Source organism: Neodiprion virginianus, chromosome 1, assembly GCF_021901495.1.
Source record: "Neodiprion virginianus isolate iyNeoVirg1 chromosome 1, iyNeoVirg1.1, whole genome shotgun sequence".
NCBI lineage: Eukaryota > Metazoa > Arthropoda > Insecta > Hymenoptera > Diprionidae > Neodiprion > Neodiprion virginianus.
The window spans coordinates 30382839-30400722 of NC_060877.1; the positions used below are offsets into that span (position 1 = coordinate 30382839).

The 17884-nt window shown below is 37.4% G+C and overlaps 1 protein-coding gene and 1 long non-coding RNA gene across 7 annotated transcripts; one reads left to right on the plus strand and one right to left on the minus strand.

Annotated features, from left to right (window-relative positions):
• The first annotated feature begins 3972 nt into the window (after positions 1-3972).
• On the plus strand, positions 3973-5956 carry LOC124300439 (uncharacterized). The gene is made up of 2 exons (XR_006907214.1): positions 3973-4687; positions 4795-5956. It is a non-coding gene; the product is annotated as an uncharacterized LOC124300439 (long non-coding RNA).
• Positions 5689-17862, minus strand: LOC124300342 (2-hydroxyacyl-CoA lyase 1). 6 transcript variants are annotated; one of them, XM_046754318.1, is made up of 13 exons: positions 17721-17862; positions 10342-10370; positions 9990-10131; positions 9627-9711; positions 9115-9296; positions 8732-8908; positions 8096-8337; positions 7798-7983; positions 6830-6905; positions 6466-6703; positions 6240-6347; positions 5966-6089; positions 5689-5844 (listed from the first exon to the last, which is right to left on the minus strand). In XM_046754318.1, the coding sequence occupies exons 1-13, from the start codon at positions 17845-17847 to the stop codon at positions 5749-5751; spliced, it is 1812 nt and encodes a 603-aa protein (XP_046610274.1). In that variant the 5' UTR covers positions 17848-17862; the 3' UTR covers positions 5689-5748. The 6 variants fall into 6 exon arrangements, with proteins under 6 accessions (XP_046610274.1, XP_046610282.1, XP_046610291.1 ...); XM_046754326.1 differs by lacking the exons at positions 10342-10370; positions 17721-17862 and adding exons at positions 14216-14351; positions 14428-15253; XM_046754335.1 differs by lacking the exons at positions 10342-10370; positions 17721-17862 and adding exons at positions 14216-14364; positions 14428-15253.
• Between the last annotated feature and the right edge of the window lie 22 nt (positions 17863-17884).

The following is a 17884-nucleotide window of genomic DNA, read 5'->3' on the forward strand; positions in this document are numbered from 1 at the left end:
CGAAAATTCGGGTTCTAGTTTTTTGGCCGTAACTTTTGATGCGTTGATCGCAGAGTATTGGGACTGCGCCCAATCGATTTCTCTCGCAAAATTACGTCGGAATAGTGCCACAATTAATCAATTCCAGCACTTTTGAGAATCGCGAAAATTTTCGCTAAAAGTGGAAAGGGGTTAGCCTTACTTTTTTTTTGGGCAAAAAACTTTTGGTCTCAGATTCGATTTGAATGACCCTTATCTGACCAATTGGACCCTTAGGAACTCAGAAATCGCAGCGAAAAGAGCGTAGGACCAACAGGAAAGAAATGGCGAGCGAAAAAGCACCTGCTGAAAAATGTCGAAAATTTGGGTTCCAGTTTTTTGGCCGTAACTTTTGATGCGTTGATCGCAGCGTATTGGGACTGCGCCCAATCGATTTCTCTCGCAAAATTACGTCGGAATAGTGCCACAATTAATCAATCCCAGCACTTTTGAGAATCGCGAAAATTTTCGCCAAAAATGGAAAGGGGTTAGCCCTACTTTTTTTTTGGGCAAAAAACTTTTGGTCTCAGATTTGATTTGAATGTAGCTTATCTGACTAATTGGACCCTCAGGAACTCAGAAATCGCAGCGAAAAGAGCGTAGGACCAACAGGAGAGAAATGGCGAGCGAAAAAGCACCTGCTGAAAAATGTCGAAAATTCGGGTTCTAGTTTTTTGGCCGTAACTTTTGATGCGTTGATCGCAGCGTATTGGGACTGCGCCCTATCGATTTCTCTCGCAAAATTACGTCGGAATAGTGCCACAATTAATCAATTCCAGCACTTTAGAGAATCGCGAAAATTTTCGCTAAAAATGGGAAGGGGTTAGCCTTACTTTTTTTTTGGGCAAAAAACTTTTGGGCTCAGATTCGATTTGAATGTAGCTCATCTGACTAATTGGACCCTCAGGAACTCAGAAATCGCAGCGAAAAGAGCGTAGGACCAACAGGAGAGAAATGGCGAGCGAAAAAGCACCTGCTGAAAAATGTCGAAAATTCGGGTTCTAGTTTTTTGGCCGTAACTTTTGATGCGTTGATCGCAGAGTATTGGGACTGCGCCCAATCGATTTCTCTCGCAAAATTACGTCGGAATAGTGCCACAATTAATCAATTCCAGCACTTTTGAGAATCGCGAAAATTTTCGCCAAAAATGGAAAGGGGTTAGCCCTACTTTTTTTTTGGGCAAAAAACTTTTGGTCTCAGATTTGATTTGAATGTAGCTTATCTGACTAATTGGACCCTCAGGAACTCAGAAATCGCAGCGAAAAGAGCGTAGGACCAACAGGAGAGAAATGGCGAGCGAAAAAGCACCCGCTGAAAAATGTCGAAAATTCGGGTTCTAGTTTTTTGGCCGTAACTTTTGATGCGTTGATCGCAGCGTATTGGGACTGCGCCCAATCGATTACACTCGCAAAATCACTTTGGAATAGTGCCACAATTAATCAATTCCAGCACTTTTGAGAATCGCGAAAATTTTCGCCAAAAATGGAAAGGGGTTAGCCTTACTTTTTTTTCGGGCAAAAAACTTTTGGTCTCAGATTTGATTTGAATGTAGCTTATCTGACTAATTGGACCCTCAGGAACTCAGAAATCGCAGCGAAAAGAGCGTAGGACCAACAGGAGAGAAATGGCGAGCGAAAAAGCACCCGCTGAAAAATGTCGAAAATTCGGGTTCTAGTTTTTTGGCCGTAACTTTTGATGCGTTGATCGCAGCGTATTGGGACTGCGCCCAATCGATTACACTCGCAAAATTACGTCGGAATAGTGCTTGAAAGAATATATTCCAGCACTTTGCGAAATCGCGAAAATTTTACCCAAAAATGCAAAGGGATTTTTGTAGTTGTAAATTTGTGAATTTTTTCCCTTAACTTCCTGAAAACTGCGATTAAGTTTCATGTGTTTTGACTGCAACTCTTGATCCTTTGCCGAACTTCAACTCGTTCCTGAAGTCGAGTTTCACCAGGTACCGGACGTAGAGCGCAGAAACTACGGAGCGCTTGTCCTGGAAGTAGATGTTCACCAGGTAGCGGACCCGGAGCGCAGAAACCACGGAGCGCTTGTCCTGGAAGTCAAGTTGCATCAGGAAGTTGATCCGGAGCGCAGGATCCAGGAGGTAGAGAACCTGGTACTTGAAATCTGCGGAGCGCGATTCTCATACGTCAGCTCTACTGCGCGGTTGTTTCCAGACTGAGGAGGCTAGCCGATTTTAGATCGATAACGTCAAGAGAAAAAAAATTTTGGGTGACATCACTTTCTGAACATCCGAACTTTGTTTCGAACTTTAATACTATGTATGATTCTGTATGATGGTATGATATGATTATAGTGATTTCAGTTTTCACATTTCAGACAAGAAATACGCACTTCATCTTTCCTGCCGATTCCATACTGAAACTGCTAGGTTCTTCGATGGTCAGCCTTTGACTGAAGATGTATTCTTCAGTTAACGGGTCAGCTAATAACGCTGCCGTTCTGCGACAGTTGGGTGATAAAAATTTTTGCTCGTACCTTTCAAATGTGTGTTAAAATACACTCGAGGTTTTAAGAAGCTTCGTTCTTTCTTTCCCTATCAAAAAAAAAAGTCGCCTACAATCACCTCTTTATGTCTGTAAATCAGGACACTGCATGAAATACTGTCTCAAATACGGAGCTTCCATTTCATCTCGATCTAAATTAGCGCATCCGTGACGTATTACAGTTACTCTGAATTTTTTTAGATACGAACACTTTTCGAAAAACAATTCTGCTTCTCTACAAGATCGAGAGAGCAAATGAAAAGTTGTTTGAATAATTATGAATATTAATGTTATAGAAATACATGGTGGAGCAGGGTCCGAAGAGGAGGATGGTCGGAGGTAGTCAGAGGTGGTCGGAGGTGGTTGGAGGTGTTTGGAAATGGTAGGAGGTGTTTGGAGGTGTTTGGAGGAGGTAGAAAGTGTTTGGCGGCGATGGGAAGTGATTCTCGGAGGTCGAGGAGGACGAGGACGACGAGGGGCAGGAAGGAGGAGGAGGAGGAGGAGGACGGGGACGTGGTGGACGAGGAGGACGAAGGTAGTCGGAGGTGGTAGGAGGTGGTTGACGGCGGTTGGTGGTGCTCGGAGATTGTTGCGGTGGTTGGTGGTGGACGCGGTTACGCGTCTTCTCACGGGGATGATCGAGCTGACCGACTTTTTTAAATCGCAGCCGATAAATAGTCTTACGTACTCACTTTGTACTGACTCAATCTCAAGCTTCCATACGGACACCACTTTGCCTGCTACGAATGTCGGCGCGACCCGTTAGGTAGAGTCGATAGAGCAGAACCCTCCTACGCTCCCAGGCCCACCTAGGCCCACTTGCGCGCCGAAAACTTGTCACAAAAATTTACCCAGGGGCATCCGTCATTACATTCTTCAGTCAATGTACAGAACAACACTGCGGGCAAATTAGGAACCGACCTACTGGACAACTGTGGGTAATCCAGCTCTCACGATTTTTCTGTAAGGTGATGCGATTAAACAACGACCTTAAAGCATCATAAACATTTATTTTAATATCCTCACAATAATTATAACTAGAATCAATATTATAGTCAGGCATAGCAGTAAGTAGACTCTCGTCCGGAAGTAACGCAAAGTGTAGACGTGGCATATTCTTACTCCTGGTGGTTTAATATAAGTGCAACAGAGAGAAAGCTCTTCAATACTGCCAGATATCTGTATTAAATAATTCACTACAGCCTGTTACTACCGCAATATGAATATATCTTTGCAATCTAACTATTGTGTAGATTTGTTCTTTAATATTATGTCGTATATTGGAGATTTCTGAATTTGTAATATCTTGTGATTTCTAGAGATATTTCAATATTGATATAATGATTTTTATTATTCGGCACTTGACAATTATGAATATTCGCTTAGCAGCGCAATCGCAATTCCCAGTCAACTTCGCGGGTGCGTTCCGAAATCAGCTACCAGCGCTAAACACTCCCTAGGACAGAGGCACAACTATCTGCAAACTCGGCAGCACAAAAGAAATACAAGATTATTATAAGAAGCATTCGGAGCTAATTTCGGAACGCACCCGCGACGTTGAATGGGAATTGCGATTGCGCATCATAAGTCAGCTGTACGGCGTGTGTAGTAAGTGTACTAAGTGGCATAAAATAGAGTACAATTGAGATTGCGTTTCTGCGGCAAAAGTGATACAAAGCGCCAATCAAATCGAACCCGATTGAACCCAAGGATTTGTAACTAAACAAATTTTTCAAACTATTTGAACCCCGATTGCTAAGCGTCAATCAGATTGTTTCCCTTATTGCTTATGACCGCCATTCTGATCACTTGTGGAACTATTATTTGTCGCGTTTTGGTGGACACTTATCTAGTTGAAAACCCACATAAGATACTTCTCCCTACCCCATACCTCTACCCTCCATGGTTAGCTGTAAGCAGATGTTGATTGCGTTTTGGCGGGAAACTACAACAAAAAGCAGTAAAATACCATGAGAACGCCATGAGTGCACAATATTTGGATTTCATAACCGACTAAAGGGCCACACACTCTCGAAATAATCGCTCGATCACTGAATTGAATGATTCACAATGCACTCAGAAGCCGATTCAACCATCGAAGTGAAAATGGAAATTCAGAACGAACTGATTAAGATCAACTCCGTTGTTTCAAAAATGTAAGATCTTCCCCTTTCTGTATGTCAAGTTCAGTTGTATTCATTAACCTTCTCAATTCTAATGGGTACTCAAATTGGTAGGATTAACATGTATTCGTAATTTTCAGAAAACAGGAGCTCCACGAGATTAATGATATTGTGCAAAGCAATGGATTATTGGATACAGCCCTCAAGAATGCTGTCAGCTCTTTGACGGTTTTGGCACAAGAAGCAGGTGTTAATATAGAAGAAGCAACGAATACAGGGGAGCAAAATCCACTTACAAATGTACTCTCTAGAATCTCAACAGGGTATATAACCGAAAAACTTAAGTCATTATCCCATTAACAATTTTGGTCACGTTCTATAAAAGACAGGGTAAGTCATACAGTGCAGTCAATTATTCTGTCAATAAATAGCTAATGGGATCACCAATCGATCGCATCTAGAATATACTTTTCTCATTCCAGCTAAGATTTAGATTACAGATAATCATTGATGTACCTACTAATTGTCCTTGAAATATCCTTGTGAAATCACTAAGGATCTTATGAAAAGTTAACTCTTGTTATCAACATTCGTCCCAAAATGTTATTTATGTATTGTTGCCAAACAAGGACTAGGATAGTCTTATGTGTATCTCGTCTTTAGCGACGACTAAACAATACGATCCTGAATTGTGAATCGTTAAACCACGATTTCTTAAAGCTTGCATTGTTAAATATTGTAAAGTTTTTTTTATCCCTGGTCGTGTGGCTTCTATACTACATTATTATAAGAATCCATAGTACCCAAATTAACACTTACAAAAGTATTGTTGCTGCTCTACACTATTAATTCATCCTTGTGTACAAGTTGAAGTCATAACCATTCATGGTCGAGATAATATTACAGTGGGGCAAAAGCATTTGCGATTATAAATGCTTTAGTTAATCACATTGGGTAGCAAATAAGACATCAGAACAAACTTTTTCTCTGATTCTTATTACCTCTCTACCCGTGTTGTACATTTTTGCTAATGATTATAGTATAACTTATCTTTATTCCATAAAAAACCTTGTATAAAATTCTTAATTTAATATTTATAATTTTGACTCTGTTAGCCAATTGAAGCTTTGTGTTTTACGATCAGCTAAAGGGTCGATCATAGTGTTGATTATACTTGGTGAATCAGTTTCCTAAAAAAATAAATCAGTTTACATACATGTACTGCTGAATTCAATTTCTATTGTAGTATTACTTCATGTATTTAATTATTCGTTACGTGAAATAAATATTTTCTCATTTGAAGTATATCACCTTCAAAGCACTTTTCACAGCTTTTTCTAATTCAGGTATCGTTGAACAAAAATGACCCTTCTTTCCAAACATTTCCATTATTTTTTCATAGTGTGTCTCAACAGTCAGTGAACGGGTTGGTGTTCTGTGTGCAAAAAATTATAGGTGAATTCAAAATTTCATTATTTTGCAAAACATTGAAGAGCTCATCCAAACGTTACCGAAGAGATAAGATGTATCAACATGCATTTTAAAAGCTATTTGAATTATCTTTTAAAAATGTCGGTATTCTTACACTTGTGTCGCTTCACCAGCATCCTGTATTTGCCTCATCGTCTCTTTATCTAACCCACTATAAATTCCGTTGTTGTTTATTATTATAATAATTATGGGTAATTTGTATCTGGAATTTGAGTAATATGAAGTGTTAGGCATGAATTTTTGAAGTACTGATACCACACTCCAATTGGAAATAATATCCGACGAGGAGATAAATTACAGAACCTTCGATAATGTCTTACCTAAACATTGTTTCAACTTCCATACCGGAAAACCCGAATGCACTGTCCCCTTCGACGCAAATTACTCTTTTCTTGGGGTAGTTATCTTTACAGTAAAGAGCAGCTGCTATTGCAAAACCTGGGCCTACACCCATTGTACCAAAAGTCCCTGCATCCAACCTGTGTCGTGGTAATCTATTGAAGAGCATAGTACGTCCAATATCCATTGTATTGGCACCCTCAGAACAGATAATAGAATCTGAACAATAAAATTATGAGTGATGAATATCTCAATAACGCATGAGAATAAAGTGGTTTGTTGCCCCTGAAATATGTTTTTCTGAAAATTGTTGCACCAGAGAGATCATTATGTGGGATAGCTTACCGTTTGGAATTAGATCTTCAATACTTTTAAAGACTGTGTAATAGTTCAGTGGGAGTGATGTGACTTGTGCCATAGCCTGAAATAATCACACTCTTGCAAACTTGTTTTACTTGACTGGTAATTAACATGTGGGAAGAGCAATTGAGAAATTTTATTTTCTATCGTTATGAATATATTGATATTTTGTATTAAGAATGTATGAATGTGACCATACTGTCTAAATCAAAAGTTAGGAAAATAAAAGAAACTGTCAAGAAAAATCTCCAGTAATGTTGTTCAGGCCAATAATACCAAACACGAATAAAACAACATTCCTAATATATGCATAATAGAAATGAACGTGAGAAAATTGAAACAGCAGAAGCTAAGACATCAATAATTTAAGAAAATGTTTTATAATTGGAACGATCGATATGATAACACTGGTTTTTTCGATCTGATTCTCATATTCTTTGGTTTATTTCAGTGGCCAGACAAATCTCAGCCTGTAAAAATTTTTACCAACAGTCATCTTCAGACTGGATAAATATAGATTTTTGTTGCAACAGATATTCGTCAGCGATGACATGTATGCATTATATACCTACACTAGCCCAAACATATTCGAATCTTATTGAAAACAAAAGAGTTTAATAGTTTTCAACGATCTAATTACAAAAGCTTTTCTTAAAGTATTGATATTTTACAATTTGTGTTATTCGAATTAGTTCAGATTCGTTTTTAGTACAAAACAATGCTGTTGTTTAATTATCACTGGCACAAATAACACTGATGTAGGCTTTTCAAACGATTCCTCCCTTTTATTAATTGTGAATCAGACAGTATAGTCCACAGAAGCGTACATCCTTAAGAAAGTTTATAAATAAGTCGTCAGTTGTATGCATTTCACTTGAAAACAATCATGAAAGATATAACAAGGTTTGCATGTATATGCATCACTTAGAAGTTACCTGAGAGCTCATACTTACACCAACAGCCTGCTTATTTTTTTCAGCCTTTGCACGCAATTCTTTCCACCATGAACTAGTTTGACTGAAATTAAATTTCCGGTTTTTAAATGCTTGCGACATCTGATGTACCACTGGTCCTATGTCAGCCTGTATGGCTACAGCAGCTTGCAACGAATTGTGCATTTCTTCAGCGCACAAATCCACCTAACAATAATATTGATATCACAGTTGGCCTTAACTTTTGGATTTCCTATACTTGCACAAATTTTCTCATATCTGGTAAGTATATAAAATCAATATCATGTTCGGTCTGTACCTGGATCACTTTCACATTTTTCTGGTACCGAGGCGGCTGTCCAAAGTGCAACATCCAGTTTAATCTGGCTCCCAAAAGTAATACCACATCACTCTGTTGCAAAGCTAATGTTCTTGCACTGGATACACAATGTTCATCTGTATCTGGTACCACACCTTTGCCCATTGGAGTTGGCAAGAAAGGTAAGTTTGTGGAATACACAAGGTCTTGAACTCCTTTTTCGGCACGTGCATAAGCGGCTCCTGTGAACAAAGGTATTTAATTATCTTCCTGACGTTTATGTAAATAATAAATCACATGGCGATATAGATTTCATGTTCAATTTAGCCAACCCCGTGTAAATAATGTTTTTGCAATGCTCAACTCACTGAACAATGATATAGGATTTTTTTTTTATTTATTGGTGAACATGAAAGGAAAAGATGAACATTATTTTCGAAAAGCTATATCGATATTGTTTGCATGCTATATGCGGAACTTAAAACTTGATAATGCATACTGATGATTTACGCCATCAATATTCTGCAATTGAAATACTTGAAAAAACTAAAACAGCCTTCTCTAAATAACGCAAATATAGCTTGAAGATGCCAACTGAGCAAAAAGGGTGTTATCAGTTATCATCATACTAGTTACCTTTTCCAACAATAATCAAAGGCTTCTTAGCGTTAGCCAATATGTTCACTGCTTGTTCTATGAGCTGTGGCTGAGGATATATTAAGGGTGGTGGTGGACATCGCAGGATCTTTGCAACTTTCTTTCCAGCAACTCTTTGAGTCAGAATTGTGGCCGGCATGTCTAAATAAGCAGCGCCTGGAATAAATAAGTTTTGTCACAAGACTCTTGAAAAATTCTAAAGCCATTCAAAGTTCTATGGCCGCTATATGTAATGCTTTATATCAAAGCTGAGAATAAATTGTGTTTTTAGATTAATATTGTGCACCAGCTGTTTCATATCTCTCTAAAAACAATGGTACTCCATTGACGCAACCGCATCTACAAAATATCCAATTAATTACCAGGTCTGCCATATGTGGCTAGTCTCACAGCTTTTTCAACATGAACAGGAATAAGTGCAGCTGAAGGTGGTCTCGCAGCATATTTGCAGTACGGGCGACTGCTTTCTACTTGCGGCCATTCTTGAAAGCCCCCAATTCCTTCATGATCTTGCGGACATGATCCTCCAATTACTAACACTGGCCTACAACAAAATGCGCATGCAGTGTGAACAACACTTTCAGATCTTTTTACATTTTTTCTCATGTACTTGACTGTATAATAATGTATATAATAATAATATAATGTATGTAATAATAGCCCAATTATTTTAAAATCAGATTAATATTTTTGATTATCCACAAACACTTAACTAAAGGTATGTACTAACAATTTAAGAGGGTCACGCATAAAGGCTTTGATATATTTCGTATGGTTGAGGTCAGAAAAATATTTGAATTGTAGTGATTTTACGTGAGGACAATCGTGTATGCAAATTTTGCATCAATTATATTATTGATTTTGTCATACACACCAACAGTTGACTTGTGCATTTGCCATACCGCCGACAACATGTAGTAATCCTGGCCCTGAGACACAAAGAACTACGCCTGGCTTTCCTAGTCAACAAAAAGCTTTGTTAAACACTATACAATTGATTACTTTAACAGGCCTTGGCATCTTTAAATATGTGTAAGAATAAACGCTGTACAGCGTCTGTTGAAAACAATAAGATAGCTGGCAAGAAGGGAATTTAAAAAAGTATCTGATTAGAATATTTCGGACGAATCGAAAGGTATGAGATTATAATTTGCCCGAGCCTAAAATGTGATATAAAAGTTTAAATTTTACATGTAACTGAACGATTACAAGTGAACATAATTGTGAATATACCCACTGGTAAGGTAACCATAAGCTTGGGCAGCGTAGCATGCTGCTTGTTCATTTCTGAATCCCAAATACTGAAGACCTGCAGTTTGCATTTCCATAGCTAACTCTATAACTGGATGTCCTGTAATCCCAAAAACATACTCCAGCCCCTGTAACAGATAAATTACAGATTGCATTGAAAGAAATATTAGTTTTTACTCATAAATCAAAGTTTTCATACACACGTACTGAATGAAACTTGACACAAAACTCATCAGATCAAAGATTATGATTAGTTATGTTTAGAGACATTCGAATTTTGGTAATACTAAAAGAAACCAGTGTTGAATGTTTGTGAAACTATAATTCATGTTATTTACCAATTCTATGACGAATACTGCAAACGCTTCTAATTGTTTTGAATCGCGCGTCGCGCGCGCGAATCATTTTATAGATATTACGTAGAATGACTGTGCATGGGTAAATATTCGGCTGTAAATTTAATCACTTTGAGCGAAGGGACGGGAACCAGCCGCGTTGAAATGAGGATTGAAGTGTACGGCGAGGATGAGAAAAGCTTTCGAATGATTGGCGTAAATCCTTGTTGTCCGGGTGTTTTCGAGGCGAGGTATTTACTGCAGTTTGTGAGTATGTTTTATATATTCTATGTACAAGCGCAGTTTCCAGGTAAAAACCCGCGTAAGCTTGCGTACAGCATAGGTACAATATGGGTACAACGTTCTTCCTTGGCCGGATGGATGGTGAAGACGTCGCGTGCCACAGGGGATGATGGCCTCTTTGCCAGGGGTGAAATAACTAATGGGCTGAGTAGGCTGTAGCATAGGGTGGCAGAAATCAGAGGGTGGCAAAACTTGGATGCGATATTTTTTTTCAAGTAACAAGTAAATTTTGTTCAGGGAAATAGCTGAGCGTCACACGAATGGAAATGGATTCAACAGAGTTGTTTGAAAAATGAGAGAAATGTTGAAGACAATGTCATAAAAATATTCCTAAATAATAATTAATCGATTGAACACATTCGTGCGCGCATTATTCATATTCACTATAAGGTAACTATACCAGTTACTGACACTTTTAGACCCAATTATTGACCCTTTTATGTTCGAAAATTTTCAAATTGACGGCACGTATTGTGAATTTTTCGGTGACTAAATCCAATTGCTAGAGGGTTAAACACAACAAATTTATTTTTTGGTAATTTTACAACTAAAGATTAAAGAGAAACGGATACGATCAAAAAAGGTCAATAATTGGGACAGGGTTAATAACTGGTATACTTACTTTATTTTAGATAAAGTAAACGATAAAATTATTAAAACAGCGTAATGACACGATAAATCATTAGAGTAGGTTAATATGTATTTTTGAATTCTATTTTCCACAGTTTCTTTTAATTTCACCGGGTAACCGAAAGTATTGTTCTAAATTATGGTAAAAAAAACTCAAAAGAAAGCAATTAGAAGCGGAAGGCGATCGACTAAATTAGCTAACATCAACATTATAAATAATATTTTTCTGCAGGACTTCGACCAAGTTTAGAATAATTTTTATTCTATCTTTCTTTCGATTCATTGATTGGACATTAGTTATAGAATATGTGACATGTGAGCAATTTTTACGTAATTTGTTTACGTAAGAATGAACTGTAATCTGATGAGTGTGGATCACCGAAGTATACGGTAGGTCGGTCACAGTCATGGAGCACGGCAATATTGTCCGTGATAATACGATTGCTGCGCACGTAATGTGAATTAGTGAGGACAACTTCGATCAGCTCGAGAGCAGAAAAAATAAACCAGTATTACTCGCTGTATCGTCGTCATCGCGTAGTAATTCGCGCCGATTGTGCGTACGGAAGTAATCGAAAAATCAATTTCTGCCGTATCCACCGGAAACGGAAACAAAACGTTTGATAAATATTTTACACACATTCTCTGGCATTCTATTACTTGTAGTAATATCCTTAAGGGGGTATTCTGGTCGATTTCGACGTTGTCGTATGTATCTCCAAACGTCGAAGTCCACGTATCTCAAACGCGAACAAGGGCTTAACAGCCCCATTCTATATACAATTCTGAACAAAAACCGTGCAACATTTTTTCGTTCGATGCAGATATAATGAAATGGTAAGGATTCTACGAAAATACAACAGTAAATTCGTGGGATTCATGACATTTCTTCATTTTTGCATTGAATGAAAATGTATTAGAGTGGGATTAAGAGGGCACGATACCTGAGGCTGCTCTACAAAAAAAAAAGGCCGAATGTCGGTCCTGCAAGATGGCCCAATTGGTTAAATTTAAATAGTGGCGACATAAAATTAAATCGACTAAGGTTAAGAAAAACAAAGTGAAATTTGTTTAACTTCCTGACCTTCATATCCAAGTATTACCCTTCTATCATTTTATATTACGATATTGAGTAATTATATTAAATATTTTTTCCGCGCCTTAACGGTGGTAAACTCGTCTTTTACATTTTTAAAATCTAAATCACGAGCGATTTCATTCTCTATTCTCAACAGAGACTATCATTAAGACATTCCTTTGATACTAGAGGAAAAATTAGCGCTTTACGATATTTGGTACACGTGTGTACAAAGTTCTCGAACTTAATGCAGGAAATTCTTCGGAATCGGATTGCAGTGAGAAATTGATATTCATGCGATCTTTTATTGGTAAAGATTAAAAGTTGAAATGCTCGATTTTTTGAAAATCTGGGTACTATTTTGAAAAATTTGATGTTGAGAATTGAAGGGTCGAAAATTTCGACAGCCTCAGGCTATAGCCTTTTTAGTCTTATGAGTAATCCGACCCTGTATACGAAAACGTCGAAAATGACTAGCACATCTGCTTAAATTACATGGAATGGCAAGGAGTACTGTGAAGATTTTCCGAAACGTACTTGTGACAAATTCCCCGTCACAAAAGTGTCAGGATATGGTAGGTCAAAGGTATTACCTCCCCTTCGAGAATGTTATTTGCTTTTATTATTCATTTCTTCTTCGATGCTTTTGTGCAAGAGCTGCTACCTTGGCAACATGATATCGATGGTTCATCACTGACCATTGTCAGGATAATTACCAAGAATTGCGCGACACCTATATGTATAGTACTCCAGCCGAGATTGCAACGCGTAATTAAACATTGCGGAAACTGTTTTAAAACGCATATCGCACACGATACTTAAGATCTATTACCGTGAACGAGGTATACGTTCGTGTTTAAAAGCTTCGTCATAGATATAATCATTGATATGAATTATTATTGCAATTTCCGATGGTAAAATATGATGCGGTGAGTTTCAGGTGAATCAATGATACTTATGCGGCTAAGTTTGTTCTTGCAACAATTTATTGCGATCATCAATTAACCTCTCGACCACCGTCGAAGAGGCTCGGGTGCCACCAGTTACATAGGAAAATCCCCGAACAGCATCTGTAAAGATTAAAATATACCCGCAACTGAAAAGAAACGATTACGAATGATAGCTGATTTGGTTTGAAAAAAAAAATAAATAAATAAATCCCACGAATTAATAAGTACAAAGATACAGTATTCAAGATGGCATCGTTTCCGATTTCAAAGGTTGAAGGAGACGGCCGTTTCTCCTGAAATCGTTTCTACAGAATTCGTATCTAGTGAAAAATTCAGTTAAGTGATTTATGCCTTGTGTTACCTTAAACATAGAATAAATTAGGTCACAACCATTAATTCAGAACCACACCCACGCGATCCCCTGATAAGAACGCAGAAGGTGACTGAGTCACCTTGCAGCTAGATTCAGTTAGGATTTACTTTCCGTAGAAACGAATTCTATAGAAAATATCTCTGTAGAAACGATTTCAGTAGAAAAGGTGCAATCTCGGTTTGAATATAAACCGCTCTTGCCCAGGAGTTTCGCGCTGACATGCGCAGTAGATTTCCGTGTCTGTTGTTCGTGCCACCCGTTATACTGTAGGAACTCTATGTTACTTATACTATACTGGAAATTGATTGCGATATGGAGTTTTGGTATGGTTTTCACCATACCCGTAATATTAGGCAAGTTCAATGTTAACGGTTCACGATTTTAAAGCCGTTGTCAATTTCGTTAGGCATCAGTCCCAACAATGAATGGAACACTGACCATGACTGGTGGAATAGAATACGTATAAACATAACCTGAACGTTAATGATAACAGGGGATTCAACTGGAAAACCAAAAGACAATTTTTAAATTCAGAGCAGTTACCTGAGTTTTAAGGGCTTCGGCAAGTATTTGATTACCGTCCATCTCGTCAGTTTCACTCGTCATTGGAAAAAATGCTCTGCTACCGTACGATTGAATGGGACGAGCAGAAACTGCTTCTCATTGAATTGCGAGGTGACTGGAAGTGACAACTGATTGTGAATCGTAACGCAAATGACGCACATTGGCAGCGCGATTGGTAAATTGCTGTTTACCTGAAGTTTGGATCGCGGTGATCATCGGGAGTTTCTTTGTTATTCGATAATGTAACAATTTTCTTCGATTTTCAAAATTTCACCGAAGTCAGTAGAATGGAACTCTCGATCTGAGTAATCCGTTGAGCCATAATACTTTTTGTTTTCAATCGGCATGACTACTTACGCCTATGAATTTTACATTGTTACTTTGACCTATATATTTAACGACTGTTTTTTCAACAAGCATTAAAATATCGTTACGCGTACAATTTATGCCACGATTTTGAAGATTATAATTATAGGTTATGGATACACATCACTATTATGTAAAATTATAAGGAATGCGGAAAAAATTCTTTACGTGATTATCCGGGTTTTTCAAACTATGCAAATGTAAACTATATTTAAAATTAACACAGTATTTTTACAGTATATTGTATTTTCGGTCGGAGGCGCAACACTTTGCGCACCGAAAGTGCGCGTGTGGTATATTTATTTTTTGCACCCTCTTTGAAGCTAAACAAAATATTATAGGTAAAATCCGTTACTAATGAGCTGAGGAATTCGACGAGCACAGATTTCAACGCTGATTTTCATAGTTTGTAAAGAGGTATCCGTGAACGGAAGTTTCATGTTCTTGAATTATTTTTAATAGCGGAAATGTATTTTGTATTTTATCAGTACAGATATCGAAGGCAGATACATAGAATTGCTGAGTATGATGAACAAGGCAAAACTTCGAAGTCGCAATTATTTACTGGAAAATAATTTAAAAATTATAGTGTCCACACGTTTGCGTATTAACATAAAAAAAGTCGAAAGGTTTAAGTAAAAGATTTGTTACTTAAGATTAAACTATTTTTTGCTCGATTAGTAATAATGATATTCCATTCTCTGTATATATTTACTTCTGAACATGTTAATCAATTATAAATAAATCAGTTGCGTGAAAACAAATCAAAAGATAGGTGCATTTTCATACAATATTATTTTGTTCTCCACATACCTCCACATATTTTTACACGCAGTTCTGGGCTTTTTTACATATTCAAACAATTCTTACATTCGCAAGATTTTGCAGAAACGTCAGCACAATTAACACAGTTGCTTCTTCTTTTTCCTCTTTTCAAAGCACTTTTTTTATTCAACAAAAAAAAGCTTATGTCCTTCGCAAAGTATATAATAATATTGCTATTTCAGAAAGTTGTAGTATAATACTAATCATTTCTTTCATCCTGTTCTTGCAGTGAATTGATGCTTAGACATTTAATCTAGCAATTAGGCTCAATTTATACGTTATGCATACATTGAAAATATACTGAAGTTACGTTGCTGCGAAATTATAGTCGTTTCTGAGTCACTGTCGAAAAGTTTCAGACAGCTCGCAATCACAAACTAAAATCACAAATCCATTGTTTATACGTGATAAATTGAGTTACATTAAAAATTTCAAACCGGTAATATAATAGGACGTATTCCAAGGAGTACGAAAAAACTTACGTGTCTCTCATATTATTGTGTATACGCATGTCTGGAATGATAAAGAAATTAAATAAAACGATTGTCTTACGGAATACTAATTGTTAGGCTTTGCACATACCATGTATTCAGCCCTTGTTAAGTGATGCATAATAGCGATCATCTGTAACAAAGTTTCCAGACACGTTACATAATTTGCGAATGTTTCGAAAAGTCCGAGTCTCGAAAATTTCAAGAAGACGTTTATCACGCAATCTCTCTACGCATGACTGAAAGGGCAATTAATTCAAGGGCGAAAAGTAGGCAGTTGTGAAAATTTGTGAGCAGCGTGACTTTTCCCTGTCGCAAAACTCAGTACAACTCGTAAACCATTGTTACAAAAAATAAGGAACATCTTGTCAGTTGAACTGAGAATTAATTTTCTGGCCGAATATTTTCCTATCGTTATTGGCATAGAACTCGCAATTGCGAAGAATCAGGAAGAAAATTACAACAGTCGTGATGTTTTCTCCCTGAATCTGTATAACGACGTAAAATACAGGTTTGAAGTATGACAGTCTACTCGAGCGCTTGTTTTTCCACTCGCACTTTCTGTTCAGAAATAAGTAAAGTTTTCTGCACAGACGTATATAGCAATGCGATTGCAATTCATCTAATTCATTGGAAGATTAAAATATGTAATTCCATAGGCACTGGTCTTAAACGGGCAAGTATTTCATTTCATTAAATCCTTTTTGTCTTACTATATTTTTCTGACGATTACCTAACAGACATAATAAGGTTTTCATTGAAGATCTCTGATTATTTTACTTTGAACGTCAGTTGGTCAAGGTATCTGGTAAAATATTGGAAGTATAAAAACTGTGATGATTTATCCTAAGGAGTCAGACAATAAAGCCGATTCCGTAGTGCCAGATTAAAAGATTAAACTTTTATTACATATTCAAAAGTTCAAAAAAATGTTCATTTTCTTGAGTTGCAGCCTGCTGCTAATTCATAGTTCATAAGTAAGTGCTGATTACTTGTCACAACCACAACATATTCGAATTCAACGAAAACATGTTTTTATACATAAACTTGACTATATCATTTTTGTAGCGAACGAATATCATAATTCGCTTCATCTGTGCAACCGACTAATCGAGCATAATACGTGCAGCACTTGGTAACTCATGCGGAACGAAGAGAAATTGTTACAAATTCCGAACGTAATTAAGAGCAAAAATTTCAGAAAATTTTAAACTCAAGTGCTGCTTCTATTGAAAATGAATTCAGCGTCTAGTCTAACTCGATTTAGTTTGATAAACACTCAAATGACTTACAGTGAATCCCCATTACACAAACGGGGACACACAACATTTCGAGGAAGCATTATGTAAATACATATATACGTATAATTGATATGAACGCAATTTTATGTTCCAAGTATTTTTGTAATCTCCACTGCTTGACACGAGAAGCTTCCGTTGTGAAATTAAAGCAATCAAGGTATTACCTTTCTTCAGTAATCTTCTTGCTTGATTTGATTTTTCTGCACTGACTAGATACTTTTACTTCAAGCGTGGCAACGTGATATTACGCTCATACCAAGTAGGGTGATTTCAATCTGTACGATGAATGGGTACAAAAGGTGTATCTCATAGTGAAATTCCGCATATAACATCGGAACGCTAATGACGGCGAAGCCGGATTTGCAATATACTATACATTCTGGAAAGATTCAAGTTCGCTATTAACGGTAAAAGCTATTGGAAAGGATCAGCGAAATCTCGTGGGTTCCTATCACTCTGCTTCCTTGGTCAAGGTAGTTGTAAGTATGAATTGCTAATCACCCGGCACATGTTGAAACACCTCTACCACTCCGACGTCGCTAAATTGGAATGTAATCGACGCGATGTGTGTGATCGAGTTGCCGTTACTGAGCGCCAACGCACGGTATACCTTTGCTTTGTACAACATACATACACACCCACGTACCTCCCTATCTCGGATTTCA

What these genes read in the sequence shown, in the direction of transcription:
- LOC124300342 (XM_046754318.1), bottom strand. Translation starts at nt 17,847, where the DNA reads ATGTTGTACAAAGCAAAGGTATACCGTGCGTTGGCGCTCAGTAACGGC. An exon ending in AGCTTATGGTTACCTTACCA is followed by an intron (nt 9,712 to 9,989) that starts GTGGGTATATTC and finishes TTTGTTGACTAG; the next exon opens with GAAAGCCAGGCGTAGTTCTT. An exon ending in GAAGTTGAAACAATGTTTAG is followed by an intron (nt 6,348 to 6,465) that starts GTAAGACATTAT and finishes CTCAAATTCCAG; the next exon opens with ATACAAATTACCCATAATTA.